This window comes from Micromys minutus (genome assembly GCF_963924665.1).
Source record: "Micromys minutus genome assembly, chromosome: 2".
NCBI lineage: Eukaryota > Metazoa > Chordata > Mammalia > Rodentia > Muridae > Micromys > Micromys minutus.
This window is the reverse complement of record NC_137971.1, coordinates 74,626,464-74,651,438: the sequence shown is the minus strand read 5'-3', so window position 1 is coordinate 74,651,438 and position 24,975 is coordinate 74,626,464. Positions and strand designations below refer to the sequence as shown.

Sequence of the window (24,975 nt, the reverse complement as noted above, 5' to 3'; positions counted from 1 at the left end):
CGCTGTCTCTTTTCTATTCCAGACACAGAGACCACCATGCTTCTGTCCAGCATGAGAGGAGCTGGTTCCTGCCCCAGGTCCTTTGCGTTTGTTCTTTTGTCTATTTAGAAAATTCTAGCCTCAGACAGGACCATGGTTGCCCTCTATCACTTTGCTTAAGTTTTCTGCCATATGTACCTAATTAGAAAGGGCCTCCTTAGGCACTACTACTCTTTTTTGTTCTTTATAATTTATGATTTATTTTTCTTTACTGGACAGATTTTCACACCACTCGGTAAACATTTGTTCCTTGATAGATTATCATTCCTCAGTCTCATCTATTGGTTTGTAAGCACCATGAAGGCAGAGCCTTTTATCTGGCTTATTTTAGAGTCTGGAATAGCATGTGCAAATGTGCAATGCATTCTTATTGAGTGAATGAACAAATGAATGGTTGAACTCAGAAATGCAAGCTCCATTGAATAATGTCTCTCCCTCCCCTGGAAGAGAACTTACAGTTTGGTTATTTAGGTAAAATACTATAGTGTGAACAATAAAAAGAAAGGAAGATTACTGGGCTGACAAAACAAAACACAAAAACGGTTTTCAAAGGCCACAGTTTGACCTTTAACCTATAGCGATCTGGGTCCAATGGGAACCTGATTCCCAGCCTGTCTTCACACAACTCTTTCAGGAATGGAACAGCTTTTAGGACAGCAGCCCTTGAGGCTCCAGACCTAGACACCATGAGGTAGTTTGTTGTTACAGACCAAAGTCATTCAGTGCACTTGGTTCAAAAGACAGGATGTGGGCTGTGAGCCTCCAGTTCATCTTTCAAAGGAAATCTCCTTCAACAGCAATGTCTCCTGGGATGTTTTCCCAAGTCTCCCTGGGAGGTGCTGGAGCCTCTCAAAAGACTAAGAATAGCCAGGGACATCCAGTTTCCCAAACATGCCAACCTTAAAAGCGAATGCTATTTTCTCCTGGTTACCTTTGCATTACTATGTAGGAGAAGGACACTGGATTGTTCTAGGTACAGCTCACCGCAGTTGTTAGACACTTAATCGTGACTCCCCACTCGGCAGCTCCTAATCGGAATTGTCACAGTGGTGTCCAAGCTCTCCCACTACAGAGGCCCACCCCTTGGTCACCAGTGTGCTTTGTAGTTAGGACAGCCACCTGAGATTCTGTGTACCCCTTAGTCATTCCCACTAACTATTCTAATTCACAAAACTTATCTGGTCTATACAGGTTGTTGTCCTGACTGAATGAGACAGTGCACAAACCTCACTGACACCTAGCACCTAATGATTTATGTTTAATTTTTATTTTTGCACGTTTACAGGTCATGGTACAGGTCACCTTCCTTCTCTCTGTCACTTACTCATGCAGCACTCACTGGGCTTGTAGAAGGTGTCAGATGCTAAACTCAAAAGCAGGAGACACGAAGGTGTCATTGACAATGCCCGGGACATGTGGAAGAATGCAGCGGATGCTATTTTCCATCCCCAGGGTGTAGAGCATCACAGCAGAGGGAGATTTAGGTGCAGTGCCTTACATAACACCCAGTGTCGTGAGTGGCATTGGATACTAAAGTTGCCTGAACATTGGAAATCTCTCCTAACAAATACAAGAAGGCCCCAGGTGTGAGGGCAGCACCCAGGGAGATCTCAACCACATAGACCTAGGTACTTCCAACTGCGTAGACTTTTGTTTGTAGACTACACAAGTATGGCCAGAAGGGAGCAAAGTGAATGAAATTTAGGGGAAACCCTCAGTTTTCCCTAAACTCTCACTCATCTTTAGCCCAGCCCCATTTTGCAATTGGAGAAACTGAGTCTTTTTTGTGGAGAGAGTTCTATTCTAAGGGTTCAAAAAAAAAAAAAAAGAGACAAGTCTTTGTGGTGGAGATCTATCTATCTATCTATCTATCTATCTATCTATCTATCTATCTATCTATCTATCTATCTATTCCTCCCCTACCTCTGCAGACTGTGATGTGTGTGTGTGTGTGTGTGTGTGTGTGTTTGTGTGTGGCCACAGGCCTTTCCGGATGAGTGACAATGAAAGCCCATCCCTCCAGGAGACGCATACAGAATGACCAATGGGATGATGGATGGAGGGTGTTGGGTACCAGTCTCTGCAGAGGCCAGGGTGAAACTGGCTGCGTCCAGCCTGTTCAGCCCTCCATCTCCTTGAGCCCCTCCTCGGGCCCTTAGGCGTTCGGTCCTTGCTGGGGCACCCGAGGTGCTCATTTTAACGCACTCCAGGGCCTAGGAGGGTGCCAGGGGCGCGGCTCAGATCTGTCCAGCACAGTCTGCGGTCCTCGCGCCGCAGCGCTGCGGCTAAGAACACTTGGCTGGGAGGCCTGCGGGTTGCGGTGTACGTGTATGTGTGTGTGTGTGTGTGTGTGTGTGTGTGTGTGTGTGTGTGTCTGTGTGTCTCTGTGCGTGTGTGTGTGTATGTGTGTTTGCTGGTGGTGTCGATATGTAAAGCAGCTGGCAGCTCTGGGCGGGACCTGGGCTCCATGCAAATGAGGAAGGCGGGGTTACTCTGGGGCTCCGCCTCCCTCCCCCGCAGCTGGGGCCAGCGGTGCCAAGCACAGCTGGACCAGCGGCAGCAGCTGGGCGAGTGACAGCCCAGCTACTCGCGCGCGGCCGCCGCCAGAGCCGGCGCGAAGGGGCAGCGCGGTCCTGCGGTCCCCGGGCGGCAGCAGCGGCCGCCTTGTCCCGCGCCTCTTCGGGCTTGCAGCCCCGCGGTCCCGCCGCCCCGGGGCCGCCACCTCTCGGGGCTCCCCCCAGTCCCCGCGCGCGCAAGATGGCTGACCCGGCTGCGGGGCCGCCGCCGAGCGAGGGCGAGGAGAGCACGGTGCGCTTCGCCCGCAAAGGCGCCCTCCGGCAGAAGAATGTGCACGAGGTGAAGAACCACAAATTCACCGCCCGCTTCTTCAAGCAGCCCACCTTCTGCAGCCACTGCACCGACTTCATCTGGTGAGAGTGCGCCGCGCGGGCCACCTGCCTGGGGCCCCAGAGGGCAGAGACACGCATGGGGAACCCCTGTTTTTACCCCCGGGAGAGGAGTCGCGTGATTATCCCCTTCCCGCTGGACCCTACTGCCCTGCGCTCCCGGATGGCCAATCCCTCAGGTGCTGGGTCCTCTGGTCCCAGACAGCTGGTCGCCAGGCACCTCCTGCCCTCTTGCACTTTGTCGCCCGAGCGCCTAGGGACAGCGCTGCAGGCGCCTTTTCGACACCTGGCTCAGGGCGCAGTGGGGCTGCCCCTCCTCGGCAGGGCAGCTCCGCGGGTGTCTTTCTCGCCTGGGGTTCCCGATCTTTCTGCCTTCTTCCGGGCTCGAGGCGCTCTCACCCTCACCCCTCCTTTCCGGGGCAGCTCCATGGGGTGTCCTCCACTTCCCCGTGGCGTGGAGCATCCTTCCCTGTGTGTCCCTAGAGCAGCGCCCTGGGTTATCTCTTCCTGCGCCTCCAGAGTCCTGAGCCCCCTTTCATCCTTCAGTTCTCACCCTCACTTAACTGCAGGGCCCCTTTTTTCCTCCTTCTCCTCTAGGACTGGGGAGACCTTTTGTCCCCCTCCTGGTCCCCCAGGGGACACCGCTGTGGTGGAGTCCCTCTCATCCTCCCTCTAGACAGGTCCCTTTCTCTTTCCTTGAGGGTACTCCAGGCATCTCCTTGGGCAGATATCCAGCCCGCCTTCCGCCCCCACCCGAACGGAAATGCACCCTCGCATCTCGCCACCTGGTGGTCGTGGTCTCCTCTGTACTGCAGGGGAGATGTGAGGTGGGGGTTACTGCCTAGCTCCCGTTAGTGCACCCCCCCCAATCCTATCCAAGGTGGAAGACGCCTTGGAGACTGGGCTGTAGCTAGGAGGTTGCCCCTGGGGTAGAGGGACAGTGGGAAGGGAAAGGGTGACTGTGAAATTAGCTGGTAACTGAACTCCTCCGACTGATAATCCTCCTTGTGCTTTTACAGGGGCTTCGGGAAGCAGGGATTCCAGTGTCAAGGTAGGCTCTGTGGCTCTCTGGATGCCGATGGTGGGAAGAGTAAAACAGACTTACTTCACAGACGTGTCCGAGTTAGGCAGAGTGAAGTAATCCTGCCTGTCAGAGTGACCTCCCAGGCTAGGAATCCTTCACCACCAAAGGGTCCTTTTAAGGGGTGTGTGCTTGGGCCAATGATGCACCACCCAGGAAAAGCCAGTGGGGCTGGACGGCCCTAAAAGTAAAAAAGTGCATCCGTCGCGCTGCTGTCTGAGTATTCTCTTGGGATCGCCAGCTCTGCTTAAGAAATGAAATGTCTCCAAGGCCAAGAGGGAACCTCTTTCTTCCTAATTCCATCCCTTGCTCATTGTTCTCCCTTACCTTTCAGTAGGAGCTTCAGCCTCTTTCCCCTGCTTTGTGGAGATCTCTGCAGGTGGCTGTCTCCTCTGCAGATGGCACATCCCCCTCAAAAAGCAACTGTGGTTTCCCCTGGGCCTCCTTTGAAAGGGGTGGTTCCAGATGGGGTGCCTCTGGGATCCTGCCTGAGGTTGGCGTTTTTTAACATCTGAGGAGGCACAGGAAGGAATCCAAGAGACTGCTTACCTGGCTTCTTGAATCTGGCTCCAGAGCCATGATTTCAACCAGGGGTGCCTAATCAAATATCAGAGACTTAGTGGCCTCTCTTATCTCTAGGGTCCATGCCTACGAGATGAACCGTGGGCTGAGGAATGTAGCTTAGGAGTGTACTTGGTTTGTGCCAAAGAAGTTCTAACACAAGGTGGGAGAGGGGGAAAGATTGGTTTTAAATTGACTCTGTGAAGATGTAGCTTTGTTTAACCCTTAGAATGCCACAGATGGTTTGTAAATTTTACACACACACACACACACACACACTCACACCCAGCTTCAACTTGTTGAATACTGACTCTACTTTCATGCTGGAGCGATCATTTAGAACTGAGGGCATCCATTCATGGCTTTGCCTCTGTTCAACACTGGCCTACTCTTGATCCCCTTAGCCTCTTGAATTTACTGGTCTGTTTCCCCTTCCCCCTTTAGGCCAGGTGTGGTTAGGTTTAGTCAGAAGTGGTTCTGTATTCTTCTCCTCCCCTACTTTCCTCCCCCTTCTCCTCCTCCCACCTCCTACCTTTCCTTTCCCCTTCCTATCTTCCCCTTCCCTGTTCTCTCTCTGATTCACTTTGTGCCCAGACTGACCTTGACCTGGATGTTCTTCAGTCTCCCTGTATTAGTCTCCCGGGTGTTGGGAATGCAGGTACCCTCAGGGTCGAATTGACGTTCTCCACCCTATGGACTGGCCTTAACTCTGGAGAAGAAAGCATATGGCTGTGGATTAGCCTGAGGTGTGACTCAACGCCCATAGATAACTTTACCGTGTACCATTGCTCTGCAGACAAAATTTAAAAAGACCCCAGCAATCAGGAGCGGTTTTGGGATGTGCACAAAATGCTGACCTCTAGTGTAGGTGCCTGGCGGCCCTAAGCTGAAGGTTCTTACTCAGTTCTGGAGTAAGAAGGGATGTTTTCAGCCTCCTCTGCTAAGACCCGGAGCCCCCCGTTTTATGCAACTCATGGAAGGACTGCCAAGTCCTTGCCAGTGGCGACAAGTTAGGCCAGAGGCACAGTCTGGATGGTTTTCTAGAACTTGATCACAGTCTCTCAAACCAGACACTGACAGTGGCTCGGTGTTGGGGCCGAGGAGTCTCTATGGGGTCACCTTTCACTTGCATGAATTGGTTTCTGTTTTTGTCTCTTGCCGAGGTCAGGGGTGATTTTTAAACACTGCTTCTGTGGCTCTCCGGTGCCACCTGCTCTGCTGGTATTGATGGCTGGGAAAGCCAGCTTTGGAATGTGCGGGGGATGGCACGTATGGGGCAGGAGATCCTTTTATTCAAAGCTTGTTTTTTTTTTTTTTTTTTTTTTTTTTTTTTTTTTTTTTGGCACAATGAGAAAAAAAATCAGAATGAAAGTTTTCAAGAAGTATGATCAATTTTAGAGGAAATACTTTCAGAAGCTGGGCAGAGCTGGTTGCCTAGTGCTCTTGACTCTCTGGATTCCAGGGATCAAAAGGAAGGGCCGGGAGATAGGTATTTTAAAAATCATTTTTCCTTTCTCTTTTCTACCCCTTAGCTCTCTGAACATCTGGTCCTCTGTTACTGCTTTGCCCCTCTACTCTGTCTGACTTGGAGTGGGTAGGGGGAAGAGGGGGTGGGGGAGATTGATGGGCCCGAACTGAGCTGCTTGGAATGGGGTACACCCCAGAGAGGGGTAGGGGGCACATCCCAGAGAGAGGTGGGGGAGGAGCTTACTACTGGTACCTAATGTTGCTTGGGACTAATTCTGGAACCACAGGCAAGCTCCTTTCATATGATTATTTTCATATACCTGGTGCCTGGTATTTTTCCTTAAAGTGAATTTACTTAAAATAGGACCAACATTATAATAGAAAACAAACAGGGTTTATTCTTTTAAGTTCAGAGGTCTGGTCCTTCAATAGCTATCTTGTAGCTTAAGAAGATTCTGGATTCTCCAGGCATCAGGCTTCCTTTTGGCCATCGGGAACAGAAAAAGGAAGGAACAAGTCAAAAGACACATTTTCAGTGGCCCTTAGGGATGTTGACTTGAGAGACCTTGTTATATGCTCTGTATACATTGGCTGGAACCCAATGAGGGGTCCACCTCTTGTTGCAAGTGAACCGACAGAGCAGTAGCTGGGGTAGCCAACAGTCGAGGGAGGGGTGTTTCCATCCCAAAGCTGGAGGAAGCAGAGATTGGCTAAACCCTCAGAAGAGTGTGGGAGGATCCCAAGACCAAGAAGCTCTTGCCACCATCTCCATGTTCCAGTAGCTGTCATGGAAATCAGGGGACAGGACTGAACATCCAGGAACCATAGGGAACTACAGATTTTTATAGACTCAGGAAGCTTTCATAAGAATAAACTTCTTGCTTTTGTACAGCTAAAGGACAAAACTCTTGGTTAACTGCCACTGACTAACCCACCTCCCCTCCCTCTTTTCTTTGATAATGCCTCTGCTGACAGAGGATCCCTCTTGTGAAATTACATACAATTTTGGATTAGAAATGGGGCCCATTATACCACAGGACAGACCTTTCTTTCTCCAAGGCACTCTTCATAATCCCAGAACCCGCACGCTGTGCTTAAATTGTAATCACTGGGAGGAATTCAACTTTTATCCAAAGAAAGACTTTTCGGTTTGGCAGAGAAGAAACTTCTTTTTTCTTTCTTTTTTTCTTTCTTTTTTTTAAAGGAAGTCATTTCAGTAGAAATAAAGAAGCATTAGGTCGCCCAGAGCTAGATTTTTAAGCACGTGGTTGGAACCAGACAGAAGTGAACTCTGATCGCTGATCTTCTATCTGCTCACTGTGTGACCTTGGCGAGTCCTTCCCCCACACTGTGGTTGTGCTCTCCATCTTGGTGAAAGAGGACAGCAGTGTCTCCTCTGTACAGAGAGCTATGGAGTGAAGTAAGAGGTAGCTAATGAGAAATATCCACAGTGAGTGTAAATAACTCAAAGTGACAGCACCATCGCTACTTGATCAGTGGTGGGAAAATGTGTCAAAGCCGGACAGAGCTGACTGGAACTTGTGAAATGACTCTCCTGTTTCATGTGCTCAGATGGGTGTTTCTCTAAAGATTTTGGGTAATATCGGCTGGTATATACTTCAGTGTCTGGACCCAGAGGGTACGGTTTCCCTTATGAGAAAGATCAGAACTTGTCTTGGACTCTAAAAAAAAAAAACCCCTGCCTCTGTTTTTCTGACTATAAAGAACTAGACTTAATTAACAAGGAAGGAACAAGGAAACCTTTCCCCTTTCCGGGTGAATTAGAAAACATGTTTTTAGCTTCTTGTTTGAATTATTTAAAAAAGAGAACAAACTTTTAAGTATCACATAAACCTACAATGTTGTCTTCCCTCAATAGATACTCTATAGAATACAAGTTGAATGTAGTGTATTCTTAACATATACAGATTAAAATTTGCAATTAAAGGGACAGTCAACAATGATATGAATTGAGGCTAGGGATGTGGCTCAGTGAAAATATGCACAAGGTCTTGGGTTCTATCCCCCCCCTTAAAAAACAAAAGAATATAAGGAAATATTAATTAGAAGGTGACTTTCCTTTGGTCACATCTTCCTCTGCGCACTAGGTAGTATGGGTTGAACTTTCTCAGTAAACGGAGAATCAGCAAGGCACATTACAAAGTGATAAACATGGCCTCGGGTTGCTCTTACCCTCCCTGAAGTTTTGTTACTGACCAGTGGAACGCCTTCCCAAGAAAATACAGAAAATGTGACCTTTGGAAATATGGTTGGCATGATATACAGGTTCTTGGACACTAATACAAAAATATATAATTTCCAGTTCTAGTGACCATCCGGGCCCCACCTGAACCAGATAAAGCCTGTAGAGAGCGCATCGGAGTCGGTGTGAGAAGCCACGAAAGGGTGACTAGTCAGAAACAGATGAACATTCGATGTTAGTTTATATATGGTTGGAGAGGTGGCTTAGCAGCTCAGAGAGTGCACTGCGCCTGCACAGGACCGAGATTCAGTTCCCATCACCCACAGCAGGTGACTCACAACCACCTGTAACTGCACCCCCCAGAGGACCCTATGCTTCCAGACTCTGTAGGCACATACAATCACATGTATGAACCCTGTCCTGTAGGCCCCTGCATTCACACGTATGCACCCTGCCCGTAGGCACCCACCCCATACACGCAATTCAAGATAATAAAAAATAATCCTAAAAAGAAAATGATTTACATCCAGGTTGATACTGGAGTCTGTCATTTCTCTGCCTCTCCCTGTTTCTCTTTCTCTCTGTCTCCATTTCCTTCCCTACCCATGTGCACACACATATAAAAATAGATTCGTATGTCATAATTTTGAGATTATGCATGGTGCTACTTTTCAGCCATGGAGAATCAAATCATTGAGTACCGTTTCAAATTCATGTCTGGTCTTTTGACTCTGCAGACCAATTTGCTCTGGGTAGGCAGCAGGGTCAGCTAGAAAGTTCACCCTCCTAGGGCAATGCTTTCCAATGCTGGGACCCTTGCCATCTTCCGCATCTTTTTGTAATATGAAATTATTGACTTCACTCACCCAATCTCTCTTGTTGAAGCTGTGTGATGTCACTTAGATAGAATGTTGGGCCTTTTTTAAATGGAGACTACAACATCCACAGTGTTTACGTATGACATTTGGAAGTGTGATGTCTGCTCGAGAATCCGGTAGGAAAATTGTCTTTTAACCACACACACCCGTTTGTTTACCCACTTTTCCACATATCCATTCATACATGCGTACATTCGAGTATCCTTCCACTCCTTGATCCTTCCATCCATCCATGCATCCTTTAAAAACTTATTCGGTGACTAACTTCTATGTGTACGGAACGATCTTAGGTGACAGCGCCCAATAGTGCCTGCTACTGGAAAGATTCTTCATGTAGTGTAGGAAGGGGAGCTATGGCTAACCTTACCACCAATGATTTTTTTCTTTTAAACTAAGATTTAATTTTAGCTTGATGGAGAAACCTAGCAAATGCTGCAAGAGGGTTCCATGCTATGTTAACCTATGCAATGCATCCAGGTAGGTCTAAGAATTAAGAAGCCCAAATTCTCACACTCCATTCTGAGTTGTCAAGGATCCAGAGCTGACAACCTGCGTTGTGATGTATGTAAGGATATGCAAGAGGCGTCCTCTCGGAGACATTCTTGTGGGGAGCCCCCAGCTTTCTGTTTGTTTCTATCCAGAGAGTTCTTGGACAAGGGACCTCAATACAAAGTCTCTGTGTGACAGCCAGAGCTCTCCAGATCCTCAGAGTAGCTCAGATAATGTGCTGACTTCCTTTTAGTCTCAGGGTTACGGTTTGAGGTGGCTGTTCTAAAGCAGAAAAATCAGACAATTTCAGGGGTGGTGGAGCAAGTCGGAGCATTGTGCGGATTTGTCAGCTGAATTCCGGTTTCAGGACTTGAGGCTGCTTGCATTGCCCCAGATACTGTCTGGTATCGGTCCTCTGCCCTACAGTTTCTTTCTCTTTCGGAAGGGATGCTTTTGAAGTAGTTTCACGGTTAACAGCACTGAATGAAGCACACATGGAGAAAAAGATGCTATTTTGGCTCTCTTCCCATCTTTCTGGCTTCATTTAGGAGAGTGTTTCACGTTGGTGCTAACATGTCTTCAATGACTACACAGACCTGCACCCCAGTAAATACCCATTGGGTGTTCTCAGTGAGAGGGGGAGGGCATTTGTGTGTTCCTGCAGAACACCTTGCTTCTTTGATGATTCATTTGTTTTCCACAGTTACCCGCCATTGAGTTAGTCCTGTTCTGCTCCTGCCTCTGCTTTTGTACTAGCTGCACCTTCCTGTGACCAGGCAAGGGGCGCTTCAGTGATTTTCTTGGAAGTTCTTGGAAGTGCTGGAGGAAGCTCAGAGATTCAGATGTCTCAGCCTCCTAATTCTGTCTCTCCATGACTCTGTTTCCTGGGGGGCAGGTAAAATATGATGCTAAGAAGAAAATACCCATGTGGCTGTCTGCCTGGTCCTTTCTCGATCTAACCCCCTATACACCCATCTTTCCACCTATCTAGTCATTTAATAAGTATGCGGTGAGTGCCTTCCATGTATCAGGTGCCGTTCTAGACACTGGAAGCAGAGTAAGGAACTTATAGCGTACCTGCCTTCATGGAATTAGCATCGAAATAGAAGGACAAGAATGTAGAGAGCTATAATGAACACATAGTACGAGGTGATGTGGCAGTAAGGGCTTTGAAGTGAAAGACACAGTTCTTGTGAAGGAAGTATATCACATGGCCGGTGAGTTCTGATATGTAATCAAAACCACTCTACCAAGGGTGTAAAAACCCTTAGTGTGGCGTCGCTATTCCTTGGGGAGAGGTAGAGAAGGTTACATAGATGAGGTGACATTTGAGAACAATTTTCCATAAGAGTAGGAGTTCCTAGAGTGACAAGGGGGTGGGGACGGGAGAGAGTACACGTGGAGATATAGAGGAGAGAGAACAGGGTGTCTGTAGGGAACAGGAAGAAGGATGTGTGAGGGAGGAGCTGGTGGGAGACGAAGGTCACATAGTCATGCCCTAATGTTTGGATCTGGTCACTAGGAAGTGCTTGTTGTCATTGTTTTAAGGTGGTGGTGGTGGTGTGTGAGGGGGATGGTGAAGTGGCCAAATGCTTCGGACCAGTGTGAGATGCTTTTTGAAACAATCATCTGTGACTCGGATCCTGCAACCCCAGGTTTTAGAGGTCACCTGGGACAGAGGGCACAGCTACAGAGGGGCGGTAGGGGCGCAGCAGCTGAAAGCACAGGGACCACTGCTGTGTTTTGAATCCTAAAGAGACATTTGGAGTTTTATGTCCACCATATTGTTGACTGTTCTATTTTGGGAGGTGGTTACTAGGTTATTTTTGTGGTCCTAACAATAGGGATGCCTTTCTTCATGGCGTCCTTTGGCACAGAGGACCATAGAAATGATCCTGAAAGGCATCCTCCCACTCCTCCTGTTTCCTGTACTGCTGCCAATCACCCCACAGCACATGTGGGGCAATGGTGACAGACATGTGCATGGGGAACAGAAAAGGTTTTGGTTTAGGGCTGGGGAGCTATGGAAGCAGGCTCACTTTGCAAGCATGAGTTCGAATGATTATAACGTTGGTGTTGTACAGGGCAGAGACGAGGATCTCTAGGGCTTGCTCACCACCAGACTAGCTCCAGATGCAGTGACACTGTCTCAAAGGAATAAGGTGGAGACTGATAGAACAGGATACTGGACATCCTCTTTTGCCTTCCACATGCATATGGACGTACACATCTGCATGTATGTATATGTGCATATACCCACACCCAAAGAGAGGGGGCGTTGGCTTAAATCTTGGTCTCTTATGGTTGACCTTGACTTAGCCTCTTGAAGCTTTTGTTTTGGAACAGGATCTGGTTTTCAGGGCTCTTGTTAACTGTTCCATAAGCATGTTGTTGACACACAGGAGGCCATTCATGCATGGCGGGTGTGTTGATGGTTGGGTTCTAGCCTTGTTCTTTCTGGGTTATAGTCTTGTGGTAGCAGTGAGATGAATCCTCCTTGTCAGGAGGTGACTGGGGAGTGGGTGTGCTGACCCCGTCCTGGTTGGCAGCTGATGATGGAGCTGAGAGAGCACTGCTCAGCAGGGACAAGAGAGGTGATGTGAGTAGGGTGAGTGTCAGGCTTTCTGAGAAACCCCTTTCTGCCTAGTGATGCTTTAATTAGTTGAATTGAGACCCACGATTGCCTATCTGCTGGCTTTTGATGGCATCTCAACTTCAAACAGATTTCCAGTTCTTTACTTTTATTTCTTTCTTTCTCATTTTTTCTTTTGGTGATTTGTACCAGTTTCACGTAGTCCAGACCAGCCTCCAGCTCTTCAAGTTGCCTGGGCTGTGTTTGAACTCTTGATCTTTTTACCTCTACCTCCTGAGTGCTCAGCTTTATCTCTCTTTTTCAGTGTGGGCTCTTTTCCCTTTCAGAGGAGCTTTTTTGGTCTCTTAGGTGCCGAGGATACTTGCAAAGAATATGTATGAGCTGGAAGTTGCAATCTGAAAGACTTTGTTTGGTTTATGACTTTTATGACTAGTTCTTCTGTTGGAAATCATCCTGTCCTATGTATTGGTGGGAACCACTCATTAGAGTGTATATACATACAACCTCTCTCCCTTCCTCTCCCTCTCGCCTCCCTTCTGTGTGTGTTTCAGACAAAGTCTCACTGAATAGCCCAGGCTGGCCCTGAACAGCCCAGGCTGTCCCCAAACTCACCATCATCATGCTCTTCATTGCCCGAACTTCCTAAAGCCAGTCTGAGTTTCTTCTCAGGCTGGCTCCCCCGACTGGCTCTCATTCTCAGGCAGTGGCAGGATCAAATCCAGGATCTCTGTCTTGTGATTGTTCCTTGCTTTTAAGTCACTCCCCCACCTTCATGGCTCGATTTCAAGCAAGAGGATCCCTTTCAATATGGCAACTGATGGCAGCCCTCTGAGGCACACAGTAGGAGTAGAAAATGTGTCTCCTCTTTGCTGCTGACCTGCTACACCAGAGAGGTCACTGTCACATTGAAGCTGCTGGCTTGGGTTTGAGGATCATGAGAACTGGGGGTTGGTCCAGTGGGTAAGACTGTTGGCCTCTATTGACCAGGGCCACCTTACCTACCTTTTGCACAAAGCCTCTGATTCTCCTCCTGCTGCTGGGGAGGGGCACCCAAGACCTTGCTTCTTGAGCCTTTGCTTGGCTTAAGCTTTTCTTGTCTACACTCCCCTGGGCCTTCTCTTTTCCTGAGTGACTGCTTTCCAGTGCTCTCCCTGTCTTTCTCTTCAGGATAGAGACTATCCCTTGTGATCCCCATACCTCTCACTCGCCACACCACAGGAGGTAGCTGCTAATTAGCCATTTTACCCAGGAAGTCCTTAGTTTACTTCTTGAAGATACGGTCTTGTTGGCCCAGTCTAGCCTCAGGCTTACAATCCTCCTGCCTCAGGCCCATACCAATGACACTTGGCCAAAAGACCCAGGTTTCTAAGACTCTTGAGGCTGGTCCTGAAAGATGTCAGCTGGGGCTTCTCAGCTTCGCATAAGGAAGTGACATCTTTCTGGGAGACAGGCACCTTCTGGCGTCACCATTGAAGGATGGTGCTGTTTGTCTCCTTAGGGGTGACATCTGTTTCCTGTTTCAGTGTTGCCTATCTGCTGCAAACGATGATAAAGGAGCCAGGGCATTCTGACAATTCTCCCACCCAATAATTTAGTTCTGTTAAATGCTTGGAGAACTGGAGTTCACAAACTATATTTAGAACTTAAAAAATGTAAAACTCTCTATTAGGCAAGGTATTAGTGGGAATCTCTTAAAGCTACTGTAAGAGTTAAGCCCCAGAGTCTCTGAGGTTTAACAGAACATTTGCATGTCATTTGCATCTGAGACACCAGCCCCACCCCCACACAGGTGATCCTGGTCTTCATGTGGGACCCCAGTGTTCTCTCTCCTTGGACCAGTGGATTGGGGAGAGATCATGTAAGAAAACACCATTTGTTCCACAACCGTTCTGGTCTGGAGGGACACCTGTTACTTCTCATTTGTGGGTCAAAACTCAGTCACAGGGCAACACTGGCTGCAGGTAGAGAGGGCAAGAAAAGGGTAGGTAGAACCGTGAGCAGCTCTGTCTCTGGGAGTAAAAGGAAACAGGTTTGGTGGACACAATCAACCCCTCTCAGCCTTCATAGTCATAGTTTTTCTTCCCTTTGGGGCTATGCATCCTGTCTTCTCTCCCACTTGACCAAACTGTGATGTGAAATGTTGTATCTCTTTACCTTGCCTTGTGCACTTTGTGGGGAAAGCAAGTTCTGTCTGTTCCCCCACCCCCATTAATTTATTTATTCACTTTACATCCTGATCTGTTTGTTTTTAAAGAGTGAGATAAGGTAGCATCCTTACTGTTTTTAGCAGTTAGAACAATCTGGTTCTTGTTAGAATTTCCGGTTCTCTCAATAAACCGGTCCTTAAAAATAAGATTTGTTTGAGCCTTAATTGTGTGGATATGTGTATGTGCATGTGAATGCAGGTGTCTGTGGAGGCCAGAAGAGGGCGCCAGGTTACTTAAAGCTGCTGTTTAAAGGTGGTTAGCTACCTGACATAGTGCTGGAACTTTTGTAAGAGCGCTACTTGCTTGAAATAACTGAGCCATCATTTCTGGTCCTTAAAGGCTGGGATTTGTGCTTTTAGGCATCCTGATGGTTGATTCAGGGCTAGGCAAGAGTACTTTTATTTATCACTTGTTGTACATAAGTGCCCCCCACCCCCTCCCAAATAATGATTTATTATTGCATAACAAAGACTGGTAGAGAAAAATAAAAGTGACTTCGCTGACCACTATTTCCTGGGGTTATTAACTGGGCTGGGCTCACCTGGGCAGTTTGTGTGTTTTTGGCTGGTCTTATCCACAGACTTGAGCCTCCTCTGGGATGTGTGGGACATGGGAGATTCTTCTTTATTATCTAGTGGGTCACTCCCAACTTAGGCAAGAGGTGGCGGATGCATTCCCCACACATGAGTTGAGGGTACACTCAGAGGTGGTGGAGGGGCTTCTCTTAGCAGAAGTAAAGTGTAAGCTCACTCTAGAAACAAAGGAAACAAAATAGAAGAGAGAATAGACCTTGCTTTTGATGCGGGGAAGAGATGTGAATAATTTGGGACGTCTTTGGAATCTAGCACACTAATTTTAATGTGTCTCTAAAACATGTTCCAATTCGGTGTCGGTTTCCTGAAATGAACTTGAGCCTTCAGCAGGGCACAGTGTAAATGCTTACAGCTCATACCTAGTAATGATGGTCCTTACAGGGAACTGATGAAGCCAAGTTAGACGCTGTATGCTAAGATTATAGCCAAGGGCTTAGGACATTGTATACTCCCACCATTATCTCTGGGTTCTATAATCAGTTACTCCTAAACACTTGGCACTGTATTCAGGGTGTGAAAGTCAGAGTGAGGAGCACGTGCCTCTGCTCCTGAGGAGGCAGATATGCAAGGGAATTTGTGCAATACCCTCTGACACATGGGACTGTGGAAGCATAAAGGGGTGCAGACATGGTTAAGAGCATGGGTTCAGACCTCTGCTTCTTCACTGATCACACGCAGGGCCTTGGGTGTTTTACTTACTGGCAGTCTTTTGGTTTTTTTGTCTCTGGAATGAAGACAGTGCTATAGTCTGCTTTCCCAGGGTGCCATTGGATTAGATAAGACAGGGACACCCAGTGAACATATGACGACTCGTTATATGTTAACGCCAAAAGGACAGAGATAGTTTCAAAATGTCCCTGTGAAGATATCCTAATGGGCACCAGTCTCAGCCCTCCTCCCACGCCCCCTGGCTGGTATCATTGATGACGACTGCATGAGGGTGGTTTATTGGATGAATAACTCGATGCCCATAAGGCACTGAGGAAGTAGAAAAGGGAGGTGGTGAAGTCGTCATAATTGGAGACAAAGCTGTTCCCATGGCTGAAGCTGGGGTGTTTTGTTAGAATAAGAAAGAGTGTGTGTGTGTGTCGGGCTGGGGACACTGAGAAAGCAGCTGGGTAGTAGGTTATTTGCTTAGAGTACACAAGATCCTGCATTTTACCTCCAGGAAAACAACACACACTCACATGTGCATGTGCACACTCATAAGCACACACACACACGCACATTTACATGCATGCTGGCATGCACACACATGCACACACACACACATACACACACACAAAGATTTGCAGATTGTGGGGACACATGTATATAAGACTTCAGACCTTGAGAAGCTGAGAAAATGTGGGATACTAGTTTTGGGGGTATCATGAAATTCTGCCTTAAAATGAACAAAAGCAAACAGACAAACAAACACATCTTCAAAGACTGGTCAGGCCTGTATGTGGAGGACAGATGCCTGAGGCATATTCAACGTTAGTTCCTTTTTTTGAGACAGGATCTCTCTATCCTGGGACTCACTGATTGGGCTGGCTGCTGAGCCTTGGGTCCTTCCCAGTGCCTCTTTTTCCCTAGAAGCGAGATTACAAGAGTATACCACCACACTCATCTCTTCTTACATGGGCTTGGAGGCTTGAACTCAGGCCCCCTTGCTTGCAAAACAAGCATTTTACCAACGGAGCCATCTCCCCAACCCCTCTTCTACATTTGACTTTCACTGCTGTGATTTACCACTCACTGGAGGGCCATGGAATCAATTTAGGAAGTCAGGTACACTATGAAAAATCAGAATAGGAAATATCAGAATGCATCGGCCTCAGGAAGGGTAAGTATGGTTTCACGAATCTTTTATTTCGTGTGTTTCTATGCAGACTCTGGTGAACTGGGTCAGATGTAAATGGCATTTCTACTGTGGGTAGACCCACATGGTTTGAAAGTCATTCTGAAGAGCATCAAGAAGAAGCCTGGGAGACTCATGACACTGGCCCATGGACTGTGGAGGCTTAGTTTATTTTTAGGGATATAAACGCATTGCTTTGAATTCTTTAGAATTAGAATTTCCCTCTCACTCTAACACACTACCCTAAGATTTTTTTGGTCATCTTCCTTGAGAATGAACATATCACAAAGTTATTTTTTTTTCTCCAAATTGAGTGTTAAGTGTAGTGTATCACATCTTTTCAGATGGAATGAATGGTTTTGTAGAACTGCCTGGCCTGACGGCTGCTGGGGTTAAGTGTCAGATTGCTGTGACAGGAGGTGTCCAGAGACTGCAGAGAGAAGGAAATGCTTATTGGGGGTGGGTAACGTGGGCTGGGAAAGGAGCGTTCTATAAGCAGATCCTTCATGGCGGGAGGGGAGGTGTGTCTGGGTGCAGAGAAGCAGTGGGAAGAGGTGGGCCAGCATCAAGGTGGGTCAGACCCCTGCGGCGGGACTCTGCAGAGGATTGCCTCCAGCTGAAGCTTGAATTTAGTGTGTGTTTATATTCTCTGCTGACCCTGGGTAGGTGGCAGCCCAAATGACAGCTGGCCTCATTCCCTTTCCCTTCTGGCTTTCTCTGATTTGGGGCCCAAGGGCTATGGGGGGCCAGAATGCTGCAGATGGAACAAAAAGTCAAGTCCAAGAAAAAAATTAAATCAGGGTTAGGGAAGGATTGATGACAAGAGAGTAGAGGAAGGAAGAGAGGGAGAGAGAGAGACAGACAGAGAGAGAGACAAAGAGAGAGAGACAGAGAGAGACAGAGAGACAGAGACACACACACACACACACACAGAGAGAGAGAGAGAGAGACAGAGAGAGACAGACAGACACACACACACACACACACACACACACACACACACAGAGAGAGAGAGAGAGAGAGAGAGAGAGAGAGAGAGAGAGAGGGAGAGAGAGAGAGAGATTCTGCAGTCCCTAGAAGGGCCTCAATTTGTTGGACAGATGAGTCAAAGGAATTTTCCATTTCCTGGACATCTTCAAGAAAGATTCCTAATGCTGCTGACTCAAGCTGACATTTACTGAGTACTCACTATGTGCCTGGCACTGTTCTAAGTACTTTCCATATATTAACTCATTTAATCAGCACAACAGCCCCATGCAGCCGCCGCTGCTACTGTTCTTGGAACATGCTGAGAAAAATGGAACCACTAAGATTTGAGAGATTTTCCAAGCTTATATCCAGTTCTGATGCAAACACAGACCGAGTTTCGGGATGGGGTAAAAGGAAGGTAGTGCTCTGGAGCTGAGGAGGCAGCAGTGATGCTAATAATACTTGTGGTGTTGCTGCTGCTGATGGTGTTGATAATGGTGTTGATGGTGGTGATGATGGTGGTGGTGATGGTTGTGATGGTGATGATGATGGTGTTGATAATGGTGTTGATGGTGGTGATGATGGTGGTGGTGATGGTTATGATGGTGATGATGATGGTGTTGATGGTGGTGATGATGGTGATAATAGTGATGAAGGTAATGATGGTGATGGTGGTGGTGATGTTGTTGATAATGTTGATGGCAGGGTTGATGGTGGTGGTGGTGGTGATAATGTTGGTGGTGATGATGATGGTGATGACAGTGTTGATGGTGATGATGCTGGAGGTGGTGATGATGATGGTGATTTCGGGAGACGATGTGGACCTCCATTTGTGGTGCCTGTACCACTAACAGCTACTCAGAACCGGGCGAAAGCCTAAGGGTTTGAAAGAAAGACACAAGTCCATTATTCATGTTACCAGAAAGTTTACTCCATCTTGAACTGCTGTCTCTCAGGACAGCCTGCAGTCATATGTCACATAGACAGTGGTCCCAGTATTATACCCTCAGGTAATCACAGGGAGGTATATAAATTCCCTAGCTGCTGGGTGTAAGGGTCACACTCTAGGGCGGAAGTCTGTAATTATCTTTTAGCAACTGGGAACAGGAAGGCTAGGTGTGGAGTGGCTTGTGACTGGGCCACATAGCATAACAAAAGGGGGGCATATATCTCTCCCAGGGTCGAGGCGTGCAAGCGGGCAGAGAAGCTAACCCCAAGCGGATTCGAGAGTTGGGATGATTATTCCAACAGGTGATGATGATTGTGATGGTAGTGATGAAGGTAATGATGGTGATGGTGGTGGTGATGATGTTGATAATATTGATGACAGGGTTGATGGTGATGGTGATGGTGGTGGTAATGATGATGGTGATGATAGTGATGAAGGTAATGATGGTGATGGTTGTGATGATAAAGATGATGATGTTGATAATGTTGTTGATGACAGGGTTGATGGTGATGTTGATAATGATGGTGATGATGCTGGAGGCGGTGATGATGATGGTGATGATGATTGTGATGATAGTGATGAAGGTAATGATGGTGTTGATGGTGATGATGATGATGTTGATGGTGATGATGGTGGAGATGGTGATGATGATAGTGATGATGGTGATGATTGTGATGATAGTGATGAAGGTAATGATGGTGATGATTATGTTGATAATGTTGTTGATGACAGGGTTGATGGTGATGATGATGGTGGTGGTGATGATGATGATAGTGATGAAGGTAATGATGATGGTGTTGATGGGGAAGATGATGGTGTTGATGTTGGTGGTGGTGGTGGTGATGATGGTGATGATGTTGATGATGTTGATGACAGGGTTGATGGTGATGATGATGATGGTGATGATGATGGCAGTGGTGGTGGTGATGGCAACGATAGTGAAGCTCCTAATGTTTGAATCCTTTCAATGACCTGATCATTTCACAAATTTGATCCCTTTGAGTGCTCCCCTTCCACTAAGATCTGTCAGTAATATGATCCCCATTCACAGGTGAGGGAACTCGCTCAGAGAAGCATTTCTTAAAGAGCTACAGAGCCTGGACTGAATTCAAGTCTCTTTGAATCACAGTCTGAATTGCCAGCCACCAAGGTGAAGGGCACAGGATGACCCTGGAAGGACAAAAAAGGATGGCATGGGCAGACTGCAGCAGCCATTGTGAGAGAACAAGCAACATTTGATGGGAAGTGGAAAGTGTCTGGAGGAAACAATATTTTCATTTCAATTTCCCCCTGCTGAGGCAGCTGGAACACCAGTTTTTAGTCTTAGCGTATGTAAGGAGTGTAGATAGTTGTTTCCAGGTTTCCTGATATTCCTATGACTACAGGCAGCTGAGTTTTTCCTGCCTAAGTTTCCTTGCTAGGAGGGCATCTTGAGTGCCATGCAAGTTTCTGAGTCATTTGGGAGGAAAGGGGTTGCACACAGTAGGTACTTTAGTGGGACCTACTACTTCCCCACAGAGCTGAGCTGAACCGGATGCTTCACACAACTCACCGGAGGCCCACAACCACTGTAGGAGGGAAGCCCATTAATGATTCTACAAGGCAGCTGGGGTCGAGAGATGTTAAGTGGTCTGTCCAAGACCTCAAAGCTAGGAAGGACAGATGTTTATTTGACTTATGAGCAGGTTTCATGTCAACAACTCCACTGTGAATTGTAAGTACTTTGAAGTTGAAGTCAATACCATTAACCTGTAGAACAGCACAGCTTAGCAACCAGCACACTGCATTGAGTGTTACCTCAGTGTCCTATGAAGCTACATATTCTAGACAAGGATCACAGCTCAAAATTCAAAATATGGATTTAGTGAATATTCTATTGCTTTTGTACCTAGAGCAACACCTTCCATAAATTGAAGCATCATAAACTGGGGCTGTCTAAGTGTGAGCAGAGTGACCAGTTATGTTCCTAGACACACAGGTTTGCCTACTCAGTCTTTGGTCAGGGTGTGGGATCTGATGTGAGAAGTGTGAGGTCTTCCCTACTCATAATAACAGGGTGGTCCATGTAGCATGTTTACCCACTGATTGATGTAGTAGTATAGGAGAAGTAAGACAATGCATGTTTCTGCCTTCAAGCAGGATGGTGGGCAGACCATAGATCACAAGTCTACGGCACACTTACGATAGCTTGGAGGACAGGGGGCAGGGGACAGGTCACAGCTCACTTCTCAGGGTTTCAAGGAGTCTGACATGGGGCCTAAGTTGGCAGCTGAGGTTTGAGGAAGAAGAGGTGGGGTGGGGGAGGAGAAGGAGAGGGAGAGGGAGAGGGAGAGAGTGCATGTGTGTGAGAGAGAGAGAGAGAAAGAGAGAGAGTGTGTGTGAGAGAGTGTGTGAGAGATAGAGATTGAGAGAGTATATGTGTGAGATAGAGAAAGTGTGTGTGTGTGAGAGAGAGAAAGAGAGAGAAAGAGTGTGTATGTGTGTGTGAGAGTGTGTGAGAGATAGAGATATAGAGAGTTTGTGTGAGAGAGATAAAGATAGAGAGAGAGAGTGTGTGTGTGTGAGAGAGAGTGTGTGTGTGAGAGAGTGTGTGTGTGAGAGAGAGATAGAGTGTGTGTGTCTGTGTGTGTGTGTGAGAGAGAGAGAGAGAGAGAGAGAGACAGTGCATGAGAGAGAGAGAGAGAGAGAGAGAGAGAGAGAGAGAGAGAGAGAGAGAGAGAGAGAGAGAGACAGAGGGAGAAAGTGAATGAGAGAGAGAGAGGAAATACGGGCAGGGCAGGAGGAGGAGCAAGGAGGACAAGACACTGGAGGAAAGAAGGTGGTTGAAGACCCCGGAAGGCTGACTTGGAGAGGTGGGTAGGGAGAAAGCAAGGAGGCAACACTGACAAACTGACTTTTAGGTTCAAAGATAAGCTCAGTTCAAAGATAATCAGAAGTTAGAGACTGCAATTTTTATTAATATTTATATTTGTATTATTATTACTATTACTATTATTGGGGTGTGTGTGCACATGAGCACATGCATCACACACACACACACACACACACGCACACACACACACACACACACACACACAGGTACTATGATAGGCATGTGGAAGTCAGAAGGGAACTTTTCAGGGGATGTTCACTCCTTTGACCATGTGGGATCTAACTCAGGACATCAGGCTTGGCAGCAAGCACCTTTACCCACTGAGCCATCTTGCTGGCCTAGTCTGAAATTTAAGTCAAGCGAGAGGGGAACTGAGCAAGGATAGGTTTGAGGACGGCAGAGGAGAGAGTGCAGGCGGAAATGTGTTGGCAGGGAGAGAGAGATAGAACCCGGGTGAGCCTTTTGCCTGAGGAGCCCCTGCTCCCTGAAGTAGGAACAAACAGAAATGGATGTGAATTCACGCCTGAGGTCTCATGCAGATTTCCTGCCCTCGGCTTCTGTTTTCTGTGTATCCTGAGACAGTGACTTGGAGTAGAGGATTCCCTCCGTCTCGGCTGAGCTAGAGGAAGGACAGTAATTTCTGTCCTGAGTGGGTTAAGTTTGAGACACCTTTGGTATACCCAGGTGGTATGTATCCCGAGGTGACTCGGACAAACAGGAAGCTACAATCCGGGAGTTAGAGGACAAGTTACAGCTTCCCACGTTAGCAATGATGGACTGAGATTCTCAAAGACTGTGAGCTCACACAACTTTGTTCTCTCGTGTTGCTTCTGTGTGTGACCCAGAGATGCAGGCACGATAGTAACAAATGCACCAAGAAACATTTAAAAACACCTAAAACATATTCCTGGATGTACTCAGGGTTTTAGTGAAGTAGGGCATCAAACACCATGAGAATACAGAGTATTTAATTAAAAATAATTCCTCTAGTTAGTAAGGAGAACATTGGAGTTTGGAGTCAGCATATTTTAAAACTCCCTCCTGCTTCCCTTCTTCTCCCTCTTCTCTTCTTATTCCCCCCTCCCCGTCTGGATTTGTCTTTTTGAGACAAGGACTCACTTATGTAGCTCAGAGTAGCTTGGAATTCACAGTCCTCTGCCTTGAGTGTTGGCATTAGAGTCGGTGGCCACCAAACTCCCGGTGGGAATTTAATTATTTTTATTATTTTTTTTCATGCCTGTGTTCTATTTGTACAAAATGTTACTAGTTCTCTGATTCTAGTGTTTTAAAAAAATTTTCATTTATGGGGCTGGAGAGATGGCTCAGCAGTTTAGAGCACTGACTGCTCTTCCAAAGGTCCTGTGCTCAATTCCCAGCAACCCACAAAATGGTTCACAGCCATCTGTAATGGGATCTGATGCCCCTTTTCTGTCATGCTGGTGTACATGCAAATAGAGCACTCCTATAAATACTTTAAACATTTTTTGTTTGTTTAAGGATTCTTTGGCTGTTGATAATGAACAGAAACAAGCGTCAGGAGCTAAGCTGCTCCTTCCAGAGTTTATGTCCAGGTACTTGACAGGCTCATCAAAGACTCAGAATCTTCCCAGATTGTTTCTTCTTCACTGGTGGTTCCTTTCTCGGACCTTCAAAAGCTCATACCTACCTATCTACACTCACACAAAGATACACAAACACACACACACAAAGACACACACACAAAGATACACACACACACACACACACAAAGACACACACATATACACACACAAAGACACACACACACACACACACACACACACACACACACACACACCATGAACCAACTTGTCAGAGGATGATGTACGAAGGAGAAAGAGAGGTGTGGGGTCCAGGATTTGTTTTAAGAACTGTGTGTGGTACCTGTGTTGTGCATAGATAGAGCTGTGGCAACTGTCTGTTGTCAGAGGGACAGGGTTGGCGTGCTGAGCAGAAGTGAGAAAAGGTGGAGAGAAACTCTCAAATTTTGTTTGTTAAATAAGTAATTTTCTTACTGCTCGAGTCACTTCAAGATAAGCTTTCTGTTACTTGCAGTCGAGTGTGATCTTTCTCCTGAAATGTCAGATGGCAGACACAATGTAGTGGGAATGTTTTTTCTTCTCCCCGTGCTCATTTCATCTACTGTCCCTTGGAGTTATTTCTCCTTAAATATTTTCATAGTCCTGTAGTTTAAGACTGTACACTGGACATCGTAATTATCATGGGGTAGAAACTCTGAATTTTGTTGGGTTTCATTGAACAGTGGTTTCTGTTTGTTTGTTATTGTTGTTTTTAAATAAACTAGGTCATTGGCTTGGCTAGACAGTAGCTTGTTGTTTCTGGAACATCAGCTCAGATATTAACTCTGTCCTGAGTTTTATTTATCTTTGTCTTCTTCAAGGCTGCCTAATGAACGCACAGTTCCAGAGGTCACCGGACTCTTGGACAGGGTGACACCCTGATTGTAATTGTAATTCGCTCTTTTGCTGTGACTTCTGAAGTAATTGTTAGCTATCTCTTAGTTCTCTATTAACTGTCTTTCAGCTCTCTCATAACTGTCTAGCAGCTATTGGTGACCCAAAATCTGTCTTTCTGATATGCACTCCAGAATTAAAAAAAAATGTGTGTTTGTGCTTGCCTGTGTATGTGTATTAAGTATGTATGCACATGTGTGTGTGCATGTGCATGTAGAGGCCAAAGAATAACCTCAGGTTTCATTTTTCAGGTGATGACTATTTTGTTTTTAGAGACAGAGTCTTTCACTGGTCTGGAACTTTCCATGTTGTTTAAATTGGTTGGCAGGTGAGCTCAGGACCGGCCTCCTCAGGGCTGAACTAACAAGAACACAGCACGAAGCCTGGCTTTTATGTGAAGGTAGAGATCATGCCTGTGTGCTACACACTTTACTGAGTGAGCCATCTCCTCTGCCTAGTTTTATTTTTGTTGTTGTTGTTTTATTTTTATCTTTTAAATTTGGAGTTTTAACTGCTGACTGTGGTCTCTTTTCAGGGTAGAAACTGTAAAACTGTCACGCCCTCCTTTCAAGTTTCTATCGTCTCTTCAGAATCTTTCTTTTGCTTTCACTTAAAAAAAAAAGTGCCCACAGTTTATGTTTGTTCTCCACAGAGAGATCTGGCTGGATCTTGCTCGACCCTACAAGAAACAAGCTCTTTCTTGGGGGGAATAGATGCCCAGGTGGTTAAGTCATTCCTCAAGCCACAAAGCTAGTAAATGGAGCCTCTTCTTAGGGTCTCTGACAACAGACACTTGCTTGGGAATGGAGGGTTGGTTGGTCTCAGTCTCATAT

At 46.7% G+C, this 24,975-nt stretch overlaps 1 protein-coding gene across 2 annotated transcripts in view; it reads left to right on the top strand.

The window, feature by feature from the left end:
• Nucleotides 1-2,796: 2,796 nt before the first annotated feature.
• PRKCB (protein kinase C beta) overlaps nt 2,797-24,975 on the top strand; it is a gene marked incomplete at both ends in the record, with an annotated part of 329,224 nt that continues 307,045 nt past the window's right edge. For both annotated transcript variants that reach the window (XM_080911318.1, XM_080911317.1), the window contains 2 exons: nt 2,797-2,969; nt 3,965-3,996. In XM_080911318.1, coding sequence (XP_080767444.1) covers nt 2,797-2,969; nt 3,965-3,996 — 205 coding nt within the window. The remainder of the gene's footprint in view (nt 2,970-3,964; nt 3,997-24,975) is intronic.